The sequence below is a fragment of the Cyprinus carpio genome, chromosome B5 (genome assembly GCF_018340385.1).
Source record: "Cyprinus carpio isolate SPL01 chromosome B5, ASM1834038v1, whole genome shotgun sequence".
NCBI lineage: Eukaryota > Metazoa > Chordata > Actinopteri > Cypriniformes > Cyprinidae > Cyprinus > Cyprinus carpio.
Genome location: NC_056601.1, coordinates 11,895,666 through 11,908,912, shown reverse-complemented (window position 1 = coordinate 11,908,912; position 13,247 = coordinate 11,895,666). Strand labels below are relative to the sequence as shown.

The following is a 13,247-nucleotide window of genomic DNA, read 5'->3' as shown; positions in this document are numbered from 1 at the left end:
GACTTGGCTACTTTTCGTAAGTTTGCTACCTGAACACGCACAAAAAAGAGACTCGATTCAACAAAGTTAAGTGGTTGAAAAGAAACTCCTAAATTTGTCATTCGTGCCCAAAAATGGGGCACCCATAGAAAATGAATGGGAAGCTATAGCACTTGCATACAAATGCTCTTTTGTTGATTTTGATTGCTTCCATTGTCCTCATTTGTAAGTCGCTTTTGATAAAAGCTCTGCTAAATGACTAAATGTAAATATTAATATTTTCCCCATTCATCCGCCAGGGTTCGCCTCTGAGCTCAGGGCACATGGCCCGTTTTTCTGTGCCACACCAACCACAACTGAACAACCGCCGGGCACCACATGAAAGAAGATAAGACACGCCCGGAAAGGAAAGTCATGACACCTACTTTCTACCTCATATCACTCAACATTCACATTACACATTTGTTAAAAAACGCCTCAAGTATGGCTAAATAGCTTTTGAAAGTGTTTAAACCCGCTATCCATTCTTCCCGCTTCACATAAATATTCCCGATGACATTCTCTACACATAGTGGTTTACCTATATAAAATAAAAAGCAAAACATAAATGAATTCTCTTGGTTTAACTTTACAGGATACCTGCTGTACTTAGAGCTGAGCCAGTCCCCCGCCCCTTTCCAGTAGTAGCCCATCCCCTCCCCACCTCCGTCTGCGCATGCGCGGCACGCCAGGCAGACCCCTTTTATTATTAAGAATAATTTCACTTATGAAAATGGCGGCGAGTCAGGGAGCTGTAGGACCTGCGACGGCTCTCCAGGGCCAGCATTATCTTAATGTCGCGCACTGGAACCCTGGCGTGATGCAGCAGCAGCAACACCCGCTGCACACCGCCCGCAGTCTGGAACGAGCGCTGGAAGATGCCGTCTGCTCCGGGATGCTCAATATCAGCGGAAGAAAACTGCGCGACTATCCGGGGCTCAACTACGATCTGACCGATACTACACAAGCAGGTGGGTCCCTCAGATGTGGGCTAATCTTTCTGCATGCTCCACTGACCCGCTTCTCGCGATCCCTGGTTTGAGAGGACAACAAAAGCCCCATAAAGCGAAGCGCGAGGCTGCCCTTTTGGTGCATTTGCGCGGTGTGTCAATCGGTGTTTGTGTGTTGGTTACAATAGACAGTGCACATGGTGCATGTACGAGGGAAAACCGTTAGTATCACGCTTGATCTCTTGTGTTTATCATATCCAGCGTGGTGTGAAAAACCCATATAAAGTTGCCATTAGAAATACTGTCTAAAAGGCACTGGCATCCCTGGTTGTTTTGGTTTCACATCTCACTTTCCCAAATCATATTTCTTATATGAATAAAACTGAAGAGAGCACTTCAGCTGAAACGACAGGAGACAATCTTCATCAACCTTTGCTCCAGTAATTCAGCAGGTTTTAACATGCAAACCCGTAGAAACCACATTGCACCTTATCTATACTACGAGCGCGCAACAAAACTAGAATGCTCCCTTTATATTTAACATAGCCGTTTCATTTATCAGTATGGGAACCGTTTATTTAGTGAATAGGGTGTTAAGCGATGGTGAAAAGCATTTATAAACGGACGATGAATGCAGATAGAGGCTGTAGTGCCAGACAAAAGATGCTGCCGTCGGTCTCTGTAGTCTATCACGCGTACCTTTCTTTATCCTCTCAGTGGAAGTCAATGTTCAAGCAGCCCTGGATATAATAAAAACACGGATTTTACTAAAATTTAGTATTACAATTTAGATATGTGTAATAGTATTAAAAGCTTGTGTTTGTCTGAATAATATTTGGTGTGGCAAATCTCAGTTTGTACAAGTGGGCTGCTCTATTATAAATACTGTAGCATAAAGTGGATTAGCTACATTTCAGCTGTTTCTGGAGCTGTGGTAAGAAATTAAATGGCTGCATCTCTTTCGGAAGTGTCTACGGTCCCAAATGGTAGTCTTGCCATTCAGATGTGAAGCAGATAGTGGGAGGAGGGACACTAATCCATTCATTCATGCACACCTTACACACAGCATCCTGTCTACACTCCCATTCAGCTGTATTGAGTTACACTAGTGAATAGGTCTTTAGTGAATATTTGGCTGTGTCTTAGAACTATTTTAGCTGTATGAAGGCTCGATTGTTTTTATCAAGATTCTCTCAGACGGCTTGTTTGCTGAAAGAAGCCTGTGGTTGTTGTAGATAACGCTGGACATTCACTGGTATCGCTGTTTCTGTCAGGGTCGTTGGCGTACAGATGGCATTTGTTAATAGTATAAGGCTGTATGTGTGCGCATTTGTTTGTGTGCATGTGTATGTATATGAAAGAGGAAATAGTTGACTGTTCACCAGACTGTCACCCGTAAGAGGAAGTGACTTTGTTGCTGACTCAACTGGAGATGTATGACTGTGTTTCTGCATTAAGAGAAGAGAACCCTCATCTTGCAATCTGTGTTCACATTTGTGAGAATGAGATTGCTTGTGTACGTGTTAGATTTTGTGTGTGTTTGACAGTTTGACTAGGCTTGAATATAGTGAGCATGTGTGTGGTGTGGGTCTGTTCCCGCGGCTCAAGTGACCCACTTGGCAGTCCTTGCTATTATTGGCTGTGTTTGGACACAAACTCAACACTGGGGTATGAAGACACCCCTAAGTCTCTAATGTTAAACTGTGACAAAGTTGAACAATTTCCTCTCTTTGTCTTGTCTTTCCTGCTTTCTTTTCCCCCACCATTTTTCTATGTTATTATTGTTTATGATTTGAGTTAACAACAAGAGTCAGCGATTTGCTGTATATACTAGCATTGTCATCATAATGTGTCCTCATTGATAAACTGGTTTCAATTTCTGTAAACTGTCTTTGTGTAAATATATATATATTTCAGGACTGGATATCAGCTGCTACCTCACAATAAGATACACAGCATGATACGTGTGTCCTAATTCAGTACATTGTAATTGGATCCGTTTCAATTTCTCTTATGCAGTTTACAATATTGACCAGAAGTGTGTTTATTGTGCTACATGCAAAGTTTCAGTGTTTAGACTTATTTGAATGACCTGCTTCTTCATTAATTGAACCTATTTAGGACATTTTATGAATTTAAATGTAAACCAAGTACTGACGCAATCTTGTAAAAAGAAAAAAGAAAGAAAAAGAATAGCAATATATTGATATTTGACTGTATCTTATTTTGTGTAAGAGTTAGTAAGGTTATTTATATCCTATTAATAGTATCTACGAATATTTTGAATTATTATTTTTTTTATTCTTTTTTTAGTATATTTTGCTTTTGTCATTTCTATTAGTTTTTTAATATTCCTATTGCTTTTAGTTATTTTAGTTTTAGTAGGCTAAATTAGTAAAACTTATTTAATGCAGTTAGACACCAAGGGAATATTTCTAATAAGTTTTTTATTTAATATTTATATTTTATTTCAGCTTTATTTTGATAACCAAAAAGATTTTTAATAGTTTAAGTTGAAATAACAACATTGTTCTGAACACATGTAAAGTATATTGCAAGTGGATAAATGTACAATATTCCACCATTGTCCTGCAAAGACATTTTATGTGCAATAAATGCTTTAAATGCTGAAAGGTGAGATTTACCCAAAGAACAATAGTTAAAAGCAGTGTAAAGGTCTACACAGAAGTGAAGTTTGAAAGACTATAGTCAAAGTTTACACAGATATCTAAGCAACTTAACAAGATGATTTATGTGACAAAGATTGATGTGAGATGGTGTTTGTCAGAGACCAATAAAGTTTTGTTTTTATCTCATGCATTATCTTTACATAAATGTAAAGTACAAATGACATGATATTAATGGAGACAAAAGAAGGAAGATAAAATGATGAATGTTAATAAATATTGATTTTTTTTCTCTTAATGTCAGTGCAGCAGATTTTTATCTAGCTGTAGTATGCACTATATAATATTCAAGTGCAAAGCTGTCATTCATGAAAATGACTTGCATTAAGGCAGATTGTGGTCATGCATGTGTATGAAATATGCATGTATCTGCCGAGCTTTTAGGATACCTGTATTAAGAGCTGATGCAGATGTACGCCTAATGCCCGTCATAACCATTTTAACATTAAGTGATATTTTGGCTTAAAGGCACAATATTTCACCTATACCAGTGAGAGTTGTCCTAAATTGTTACAGCCCTCATGTTGTTCCAAACCAGTATGCATTTCTTTTTGATTTTGATTTTTTGAAGAACAACTGACTTCCATTACATAGACATAAAAACACATTTCTCCAAATATCTCCTTTTGAGTTCCACAGAAGGAGTTTATTGATGACTGAATTTTAATGTTGGTGTTGCATTACTTTAGATGCTGTCATATGTCAAGTACATTTAATATGTCAAGTCTTGTGCTCTATTGACAGACACAGAATCCTCTCTGTCTCTAGGCAGAACCCTTGGGCTCATGACATCATAGTGCTTTAGAGGAAGTGGTCATAAGATAAAAAGGGTAATGAACATGTTTCGCATTTCTGGATTTAGAATGTAGAAATAAGGGATGGTAAGTTAAACTGTGCAGCTGGCATATAAGGGTAAAATAGGAAACCACTGCAGATGATAATGTAGTGTTGTTAATTGTTGCTCCAACAACTAATTAAGAAAAAGAAAAATATAATTTCCCAAACTTTCTAAAAAGAGGAAATATTGAGAGATTCAGCAGTCAGAGGAAGGTGCTGAATTTGGTGTCACTTACTCAACAGCTGTATTTGAAACTGTACTTTTGGGCTGTATAGTTCAATTATTCTAAATATGTATGCATTTAATTCCTGTAAGCACAGAACAGCAAGGATTTTGAAACATAACAATATCAAATTAAATATCAGTAAAATGTAGGGTTGCAAAGGGGTGAAAAATTTCTGGTAAATTTCCAGAAACTTTCCAAAAATCCCTGGAAGATTCCAAAAAATCATGGAAGGTTTCCAAAATTTACTGGAAATTTTCCAACTTTTTGCAACCCTAGAAAAATTTAATGCTTTGCGAAGAATCCGTCCCAGCTAGTGGTCGGCCGTTATTGTTTTTTTTGACAGCCGATGCCAATATCTTGGAAAGCAGGGGGGCCGATAGCCGATATAAAGCCTATATAATTTTTTTAAAATTATTATTAGTAATATTTAAGAAATTTGAAATAATTTGACAATGGATTAAAAAATAAATGTGTAAAATAAACACTTTTTCACAAATAAATAAATATTTAATAAAAATATAATTAAAAAGGAAGTAAACACTGTAACCAACAGGGCACTCAGTATTCTGGTAAGTTTGTGTGCATTGGGAATCATATTTTTCAAATAAAGCCAGGGTAACCCTCATTTTACATACAGCACACAGTAAAAACGAAATAAATATGACAGTGGGCAAATGCATAAAGCACAGCATAATTTGAAATCATGAGTTTAAAGTTCAAAGAATTCAATTCACACGGACCGACCGTCACACAGAACATGCGATGGATAAAAATACACACTTCACAAGATCTCACAGCTGGATTTGACTAAGTTTGCAAGGTTTGTGGAATTAAATGTTCATTAGTCATTCAAAGATTTGTTTAAATTATATAAATGCATATTTGCTTAATGCTGATAGCAAATGAGAAAGTATTATAATGTTTGCCTTTCTATTACTAATAATATAAAAGTAATCGTTATAATACTTTCTGTATACATTAATTCCTTTGTTTAACCGCTCTATCGGATTATTAGACAGACTTCTATCCATATTAGACAGAAATGTTAACAACGACAGTAAACAAGAGGGAGAATGTGAGCACAATGTGCTCAGGCGCTGCTGCTGTTCTCAACATCGTCAAAATAAAAGTCCCGCCTTGAACACATCGGCCAAGCAGAAAAACTTATCGGCCGATGCCGATATTTGAAAAAGGACAAATAACGGCCGATATATCGGCATTGGCAATATATCGGTCGACCACTAGTCCCAGCTACTGCATGGCAAAATGCTTCTGAGACTGTCCTCTGATTACTGTAATGTCTGGGTTATTAGAAATCTTGAGGCAGCACGATCCACCGACAAAGTTCAAAATATTGTTGTGATTGAATTAGGGGTGGGCAATATGAGCTAAAATTCATATCACAGTATTTTACACTGTCCAGGCGATATCGATATTATATTGTGACATGAGAAAAAAATTACAGACAAAATATTTTAATCTTATATAACTAGAAAAAGTGTGGGATTAGACATAGACCTGAAATCATCAATGTAGTAAACATTTTTGCTGCTTAATATTTTTGAGTAAACTATTTTTTCACGATTCTCTTTATGAATATTTGAAATTTTTCTTTGTATCAGAGCGCTGGAGTTCGTCAGAAATAGAAAGGGGCATCAGTTTAATGTCATGGATTTGTCGCATGGTATAGCAAAATCCATATCATGGACACAACATAATACCAGTAGTCCCGTTCATACCGGTATAGCGCCCACCCCTAGATTGAATCCAAGAATAGACTTTCGTCAGGTTAGACGCCATATTGAACTTAACACAGATGAAAACAATGCTGTGATAGTCTTACAGTCTTTTTATTTTCGGAATGATGTTTTGTCAGTTGGTTAACATCAGTACAGTCCATTAAACACACTGTATTTCTATTCCTCATTTTCATTGCTGTCAAAGATTAAACATAGCACTACCCATCCTAAGGTCTACTGTATTTATGTGTGCAAATAGGAAAGAAGGTTGTTTAGTGATACTGTAAACATCACAGTAGTGTTGACTGGATTGCTAAATTAATCCTGCTAAATCAAATATGTCATGTCACAAAGGGTATTTATTTGTGTACAAAGTAACAGGAAGTTCCAGGGCTTTTTATACTTGTGGCAGTGTAACGAGTGAATGTTTCATTAATTTCTCTCTTTAGGGTAACCAGGAACACTGTATGTCCTTTTTAGATCAGTAGCTATTAAAATCAAAAAGAAAAAGAGTGCTTTATTTTCAAGAAACCGTCTCAGCTCTTGAATGGTCAGAAACATGTAAAGGTCTGATATTTTAGTACAATGGTGACTATGACTCATGAAGTTTCATTGCACAGTCAGTATTTTGAGATTACTCAGAGTATGTTCACAACACTAAGGTTATATTTTGCAAACACAGGTCAGTGTGGTTTATTTTGATGCGAAACAAATGGAAAGTGCTTCCAGGAACTACACTCATATTATTTTTAAATCTCTTGTCATTGTGCCTGAATGAATTACTTTTGTTGATGAATTGTTTTTGTTAAAAAAAAATTCATTGCATAAGTTTCAGGGGAAAATGTAATGCATGTAATGATGCAGATCTTAATTTATCAACAGAATCTATCATCCATCCTATAGATTTTATTACATTTGATGGCTGTACACACTGAAAGGGATAGACACAGCTCAACATTACATTTTTTCCCCCTTCTTGGCCTAAGCTGGTCAGTAGTTCAGATTATCCAAGTAGATAATCTCAACATTGTGACATTTAAATCAGAAGAATTACTAAAAACAATGTTCAAAGGCAAGTGACAGTACTGGCTCTAATCACTTCTGTAAGCGTTATTTTGAGAGGAACTACTTAACTTCATTTTGCTGGTGTTGTTTGAGTTCCTCGCATGTCCTCCTGTGATGCATGCTCTAGTCTTGAGATTTTGTGACAGGCATGCAGGCCTCAGCTGAAGCCAGGAGACCTCTCTGCCCTTCACAGATGAGCACACACACACACACACACACACACACACACACACACACACACAGAGCACTCTCCAGAGACTGAGGTAATTACACATGATCTGACATGCTGGTCCCATCTGTAAGGTATCAACCTCAAACCCTGGTGCTGAGCGTCATGGTCTTTGTAGTTTGTTTAGCACATCACTGTATAGTGATGCTTTGCAGCACTGAGAAAAAAAGACTTACATATGGATTAAAATGTTCATAAACTAACAGGTAGATCAATAAAGACTGATGCTGTAGTCAAACGTTTGACATGAGAAATGCATCTAAAACTAACATTAGGCTAATTCAGGGTTTAAAATGAAGTGAAACTGATGAAGTATGAGTCAGCTCTTCTCATTTTCTGAAGTCTCTGAAAGCTTAATTAAACAATCATTCTGAGCTCTAGGCCTAAGCTTTTTATAATCTTAAAGGTGTCATGACATGAGAAATCAAATTTGCCTTAAGAGGTCTTTGTACCTTGAAAATATCCTGCAAGTTTCATAGCTTAAAATGTCCTCCTCATTAGAAACAAAGCATTTATTTAAAGGGGTCATGACATGGATTTTTTATTTTATTTTAATATGTTCTTTGAGGTTTACTTATAATGTTAATAAAGTTTTTTGCACAAAAATTGTCTATTGGAATTGGCTAACGTCGTTGCATGAGAAACAGTATCAACGATGCCTCGCTATTGCATGTTTTGAGTGTTTTGACAACATAATGCAAATAAAACAGATGTTAATTTTCTATAATATATTTAGTAGTAGCTTGTCAGTGGTGACTGTCAAACTGATGTACATATGGAAGAAATGTACGGTAAAATTCAGTTAAAGACGTAATCAAAAAGATGATTAACACTATTAATGATTATATGTTGCAATCAAACTTGTAGCAACATTTGGTAGTTTATGTTGTTTCAGGGTTGGCATCATCTGAGGTCATCTGAGGGGTGGGCATCATCTCTTCTCAGGTGTTCTGGATCCAGACTGAAGCTTGTGTAATTCCTAGTTACAGAAACAGAGAAACAAATAGAGACATAATTAGCGTAGCTGCTGTTCCAACCAAGCAAAAATTATTTTTTCAACCCAAGCTAAGGAATAATAATGTGCATTTGATCAGATATAACTGCAGTACAAGATTATGAGATGCATTATTGAATGCTTGGCCAAAGAGATGTGTCTTTAATCTAGATTTAAACAGACCGAGTGTGTCTGAACCCCGAATATTATCAGGAAGGGTATTCCAGAGTTTGGGAACCAAATGTGAAAAAGCTCTACCTCCTTTAGTGGACTTTGCTATCCTAGGTACTAGGTACTACTCATTTTTTGAGATGTTAACATATATGAACAGGTTTCACTTCAGTGAAAACATCAATAGCACTCATTATGCCTATTATTTTGGGGAAAGTGGTTATTTTTTAATTTTTTAGCACGTCGAGCGTGCATGAGAGAGGGTTTCTGCACTGAACACCGCAATGACTAACAACACTTAACAACACTCGCTGCGCAGCTCATAGTTCATCTTGTTTCAAGTGTTGTGAACAAATTTCATATTTTCTCATGCTCCAAACATGAACCAGTGCTGTGTACAGTCTGTGCACACGTCTAAGGCCGCTGATACAGTGGTACACATGATCATGAACGTGATGACACAACTTATTTTTGTGATAAATAGCAAACAATACAGACCAAAAATTAATAGAAACAAAAAGTAACTGCCTTTCTTTCTGTTTTAATTTAATATTAATTTGTCTTTATAATGAGTGTGCTGTAGGTCTGTGTTTTATTGGTTGTTTTCAAAAAACATGACCCCTTTAAAAAAAAAAAGCCCCCTTTTTTATTCTTTTAAGGCAATTCAGATTCAGCTGTGAATAGTCAGATCCGATTTTCCTTTTTCAGAACATTTGTAGCATCAGACAAAGTGGAGCAGTGCGACTCATTTTCACTCACTTTTTCTTCTGTGTAAAATTCACTTTGTAGTATATAGTGAATGAGTGACTGAGTCAGCGGTTATGGATGCAGATTGCAGAATATGCATGAATACACAAAATATTGCTTATACCTCTCATGCTCCTCTTTATGTTTACCATCTTGGTAATATGTCATGATGTAAACATGAACAGAGGCATGCTTTCCCATTTTTTCATCTTTTTCGTCTTTTTTCCCCACACTGACACCTACTTTCATTTGGTTTATGAGAAAGTCTCCTGGCATATTGCTGAGTCTGACTGTAACAAAGTTCGTAGTTATATAAAGGTGAGTTATGGAAGAAGGAGACAGGAACCAGCCGACATAAATAGCACAAAAGTAAATGTAAATAACTCAAAAGTAAAGCCCCTCATGGACGACTGCCACACAAACAAAGTCCAGGCCTGGTCCTCTCTCATCATCACTCCTTCTTTTATCCTTCCAGAGCCTTAGTGGGACTAGGGGTGGGCGCTATACCGGTATGAATGGGACTACTGGTATTATGTTGTTCCATGATATGGATTTTGCTATACCGTGGATACCATTATATATTCATGAATTCAAATTTTGCACTTGTATTGTTTTGTTCAATTTGGTACGCTTTGAAAATTTGAACACAAATGACGATAAAGAGTCAAGGATGAATGTTTTTGTCCTCTGTGTTCAACGCCGTACTACACAGGCATTAGTAATCAAACACATAGAGCATCGTAACAGACCAGATTAATAGAGCACAAATCACCTACTCCAGTGGTTCCCAAACTGAGGGATAGTGTACAGTCAGCAGATTATTTTGCAAAATAAACTTCTGCAGAGTGATAGACTACACTGAGTAATTTTCCCACTTATCATGTGGCCACTTGTCTGATAAGTAAATAATTTAATGCAAAATTTTAAAGGTGCAATTGGTGATTGTCTTCAGAAATGTTTTTTGTTATGCTGGTTAGGGCTGGGCGATATATCGCATGCAATTGTCATGCGCATTTCGTCAGTAAAGCCGGTTCCGTGATTACCGCTAAATCGCCATCACCTGCTTTCAAATGGAGCGCCATTTAATAGACAGAGCCATAGATCACTGACAAGCTACGCAATATCACGTTCATTATCGCAGATGAATCGCCTTCGATAATGAATGTGATATTGCATAGCTTGTCAGAGATCTACTAAAAAATAGTTTCCTCAAAAATATTAAGCAACAGCACAAATGTTTACAACATTGATAATAATCAGAAATGGTTACTGAGCAGCAAATCAGCATTAGAATGATTTCTAATGGATCATAAGAGACTTTCCAAAAAATAAAATAAAAAAATAAAAAGAGGGGGTGAGTAGGGGGGGCCTTGAAAATATTTTTCCCTACAAAAGGGGGGCCTGGCAGAAAACTGTTATAATGTATAATGTTACGTAGTATAATAAATGATAAGACAGTTGTTCTTTGCTTTGTTTTATTTTATATTAGAAGGTGTAACATTAAAATTTTCTATTAAAGTGCACATAAACACACATAAAACTCAAGCACATACGGAGGGAGGGATTCTAGCAGACCAATCACAGTGCTTCCGGTCCGCGTAGAATTGACACGCTGTTAGATTTTTGGAGAGGTGCACGTCAGGCTACGGCGTAAGGGAGTGTGTCTACGCGTAGGCTACGGTGTAGGTCCGATGCAGAAGTATAAATCAGCCTTAAGTAAGTAAGTACATTTTATTTATAGAGCACATTTAAATTCTGCTTACTCTGACCAAAGTGCTGTACAAAATACAGCCGTAAAATACAGTGAAGTATAAAATAAAATCCAAATTAAATCCAAGATAACAATACTAATCCATAAATTAAAAATCAGGAAAGGCCATAGAAAAAAATGTTTTAAATTTAGACTTCAAAAGTAAAGTAGACAGAGCACTCTGTCAGGTGGCAACTGATTCCATAACCATGGAACAGCTACCGCAAAGGTTAAAATATTTGGCAGTATTTCTGTAATTTTGTTTTTCTCATATTGGAATATAATATCAATATCTCCTGGACAGTGTAAAATAACATGATATGAATTTTAGCTCATATCGCCCACCTCCTATGTGTCGCTCATTATCATTTACTCCACGAGCCATGGCTCTTGGCCCTGCCCCACTCGTGACGCTGACTATCGACTGCACTGTTTGTACAAGTGATGCAATTTCAGAGTTCGTTTCTTGTTGCTTTGATACACACCATTCGCTGAGGTGTGGTGTTTTTAAGCTATGTATATAAAGTTTAGTTTTCAAGTAGTTCAAAGAGTGCAACTAGAGTGTCTATCTTAATTGGATAAGAAAAGATCATTTTATTTTAAAACCTGGTTTGTTAGAGCAGTTGTGCAGTGTTTCTGAGCTCTCTCTTTGTCCTGTAACACTGAGCCAGAGGCTGTTTCAGATTGCCCATTCCTGATTTCTTATTTTTTTTTTGCATGTTTGTCACACTTTAATGTTTCAGATCATGAAACAAATTTAAATATTAGTCAAAGATAACACAAGTAAACACAACATGCAGTTTTTAAATGAAGGTTTTTATTATTAAGGGAAAACTAAATCCAAAACTACATGGCCCTGTGTGAAGAAGTCTTTGCCCCCCTGTTAAAACTGTAGTTTATTACACCTGAGTTCAATTTCTCTAGCCACACCCAGGCCTGATTACGGCCACAACTGTTCGCAATCAAGAAATCTCTTAAATAGGACCTGCCTGACGAAGTGAAGTAGACCAAGAGATCCTCAAAAGCTAGACATCATGCCGAGATTCAAAGAAATTCAGAAACAAATGAAAAAAGAAAGTAATTGAGATCTATCAGTCTGGAAAAGGTTATAAAGCCATTTCTAAAGCTTTGGGACTCCAGCGAACGACAGTGAGAGCCATTATTCACAAATGGCAAAAACATGGAAAAGTGGAGAACCTTCCCAGGAGTGACCGGCCGACCAAAATTACCCCAAGAGCACAGCGACGACTCATCCAAGAGGTCACAAAAGATCCCACAACAACATCCACAGAACTGCAGGCCTCACTTGCCTCAGTTAAGGTCAGTGTTCACGACTCCAACATAAGAAAGAGACTGGGCAAAAATGGTCTGCATGGCAGAGTTCCAAGACAAAAACCGCTGCTGAGCAAAAAGAACATAAAGGCTCATCTCAGTTTTGCCAGAAATCATCTTGATGATCCCCAAGACTTTTGGGAAAAATACTCTGTAGTCTGATGAGACAAAAGTTGAACTTTTTGGAAGGTGTGTGTCCCATTACGTCTGGCGTAAAAGTAACACCGCATTTCAGAAAAAGAACATCATACCAACAGTAAAATATGGTGGTGTTAGTGTGATGGTCTGGGGCTGTTTTCTGCTTCAGGACCTGGAAGACTTGCTGTGATAAATGGAACCATGAATTCTGCTGTTTACCAAAAAATCCTGAAGGGGAATGTCCGGCCATCTGTTTGTGACCTCAAGCTGAAGCGAACTGCAGCAGGACAATGATCCAAAACACACCAGCAAGTCCACCTCTGAATAGCTGAAGAAAAACAAAATGAAGACTTTGGAGTGGCC

At 37.2% G+C, this 13,247-nt stretch overlaps 1 protein-coding gene across 5 annotated transcripts in view; it reads left to right on the top strand.

The window, feature by feature from the left end:
• The window catches only part of LOC109090172 (leucine-rich repeat and calponin homology domain-containing protein 2-like), a 78,198-nt gene that overhangs the window by 3,477 nt on the left and 61,474 nt on the right, over positions 1-13,247 (top strand). For all 5 annotated transcript variants that reach the window (XM_042724337.1, XM_042724339.1, XM_042724338.1 and 2 more), the window contains exons 2-3: positions 279-386; positions 614-989. In XM_042724337.1, coding sequence (XP_042580271.1) covers positions 695-989 — 295 coding nt within the window. In that variant the 5' untranslated portion in view covers positions 279-386; positions 614-694. The remainder of the gene's footprint in view (positions 1-278; positions 387-613; positions 990-13,247) is intronic.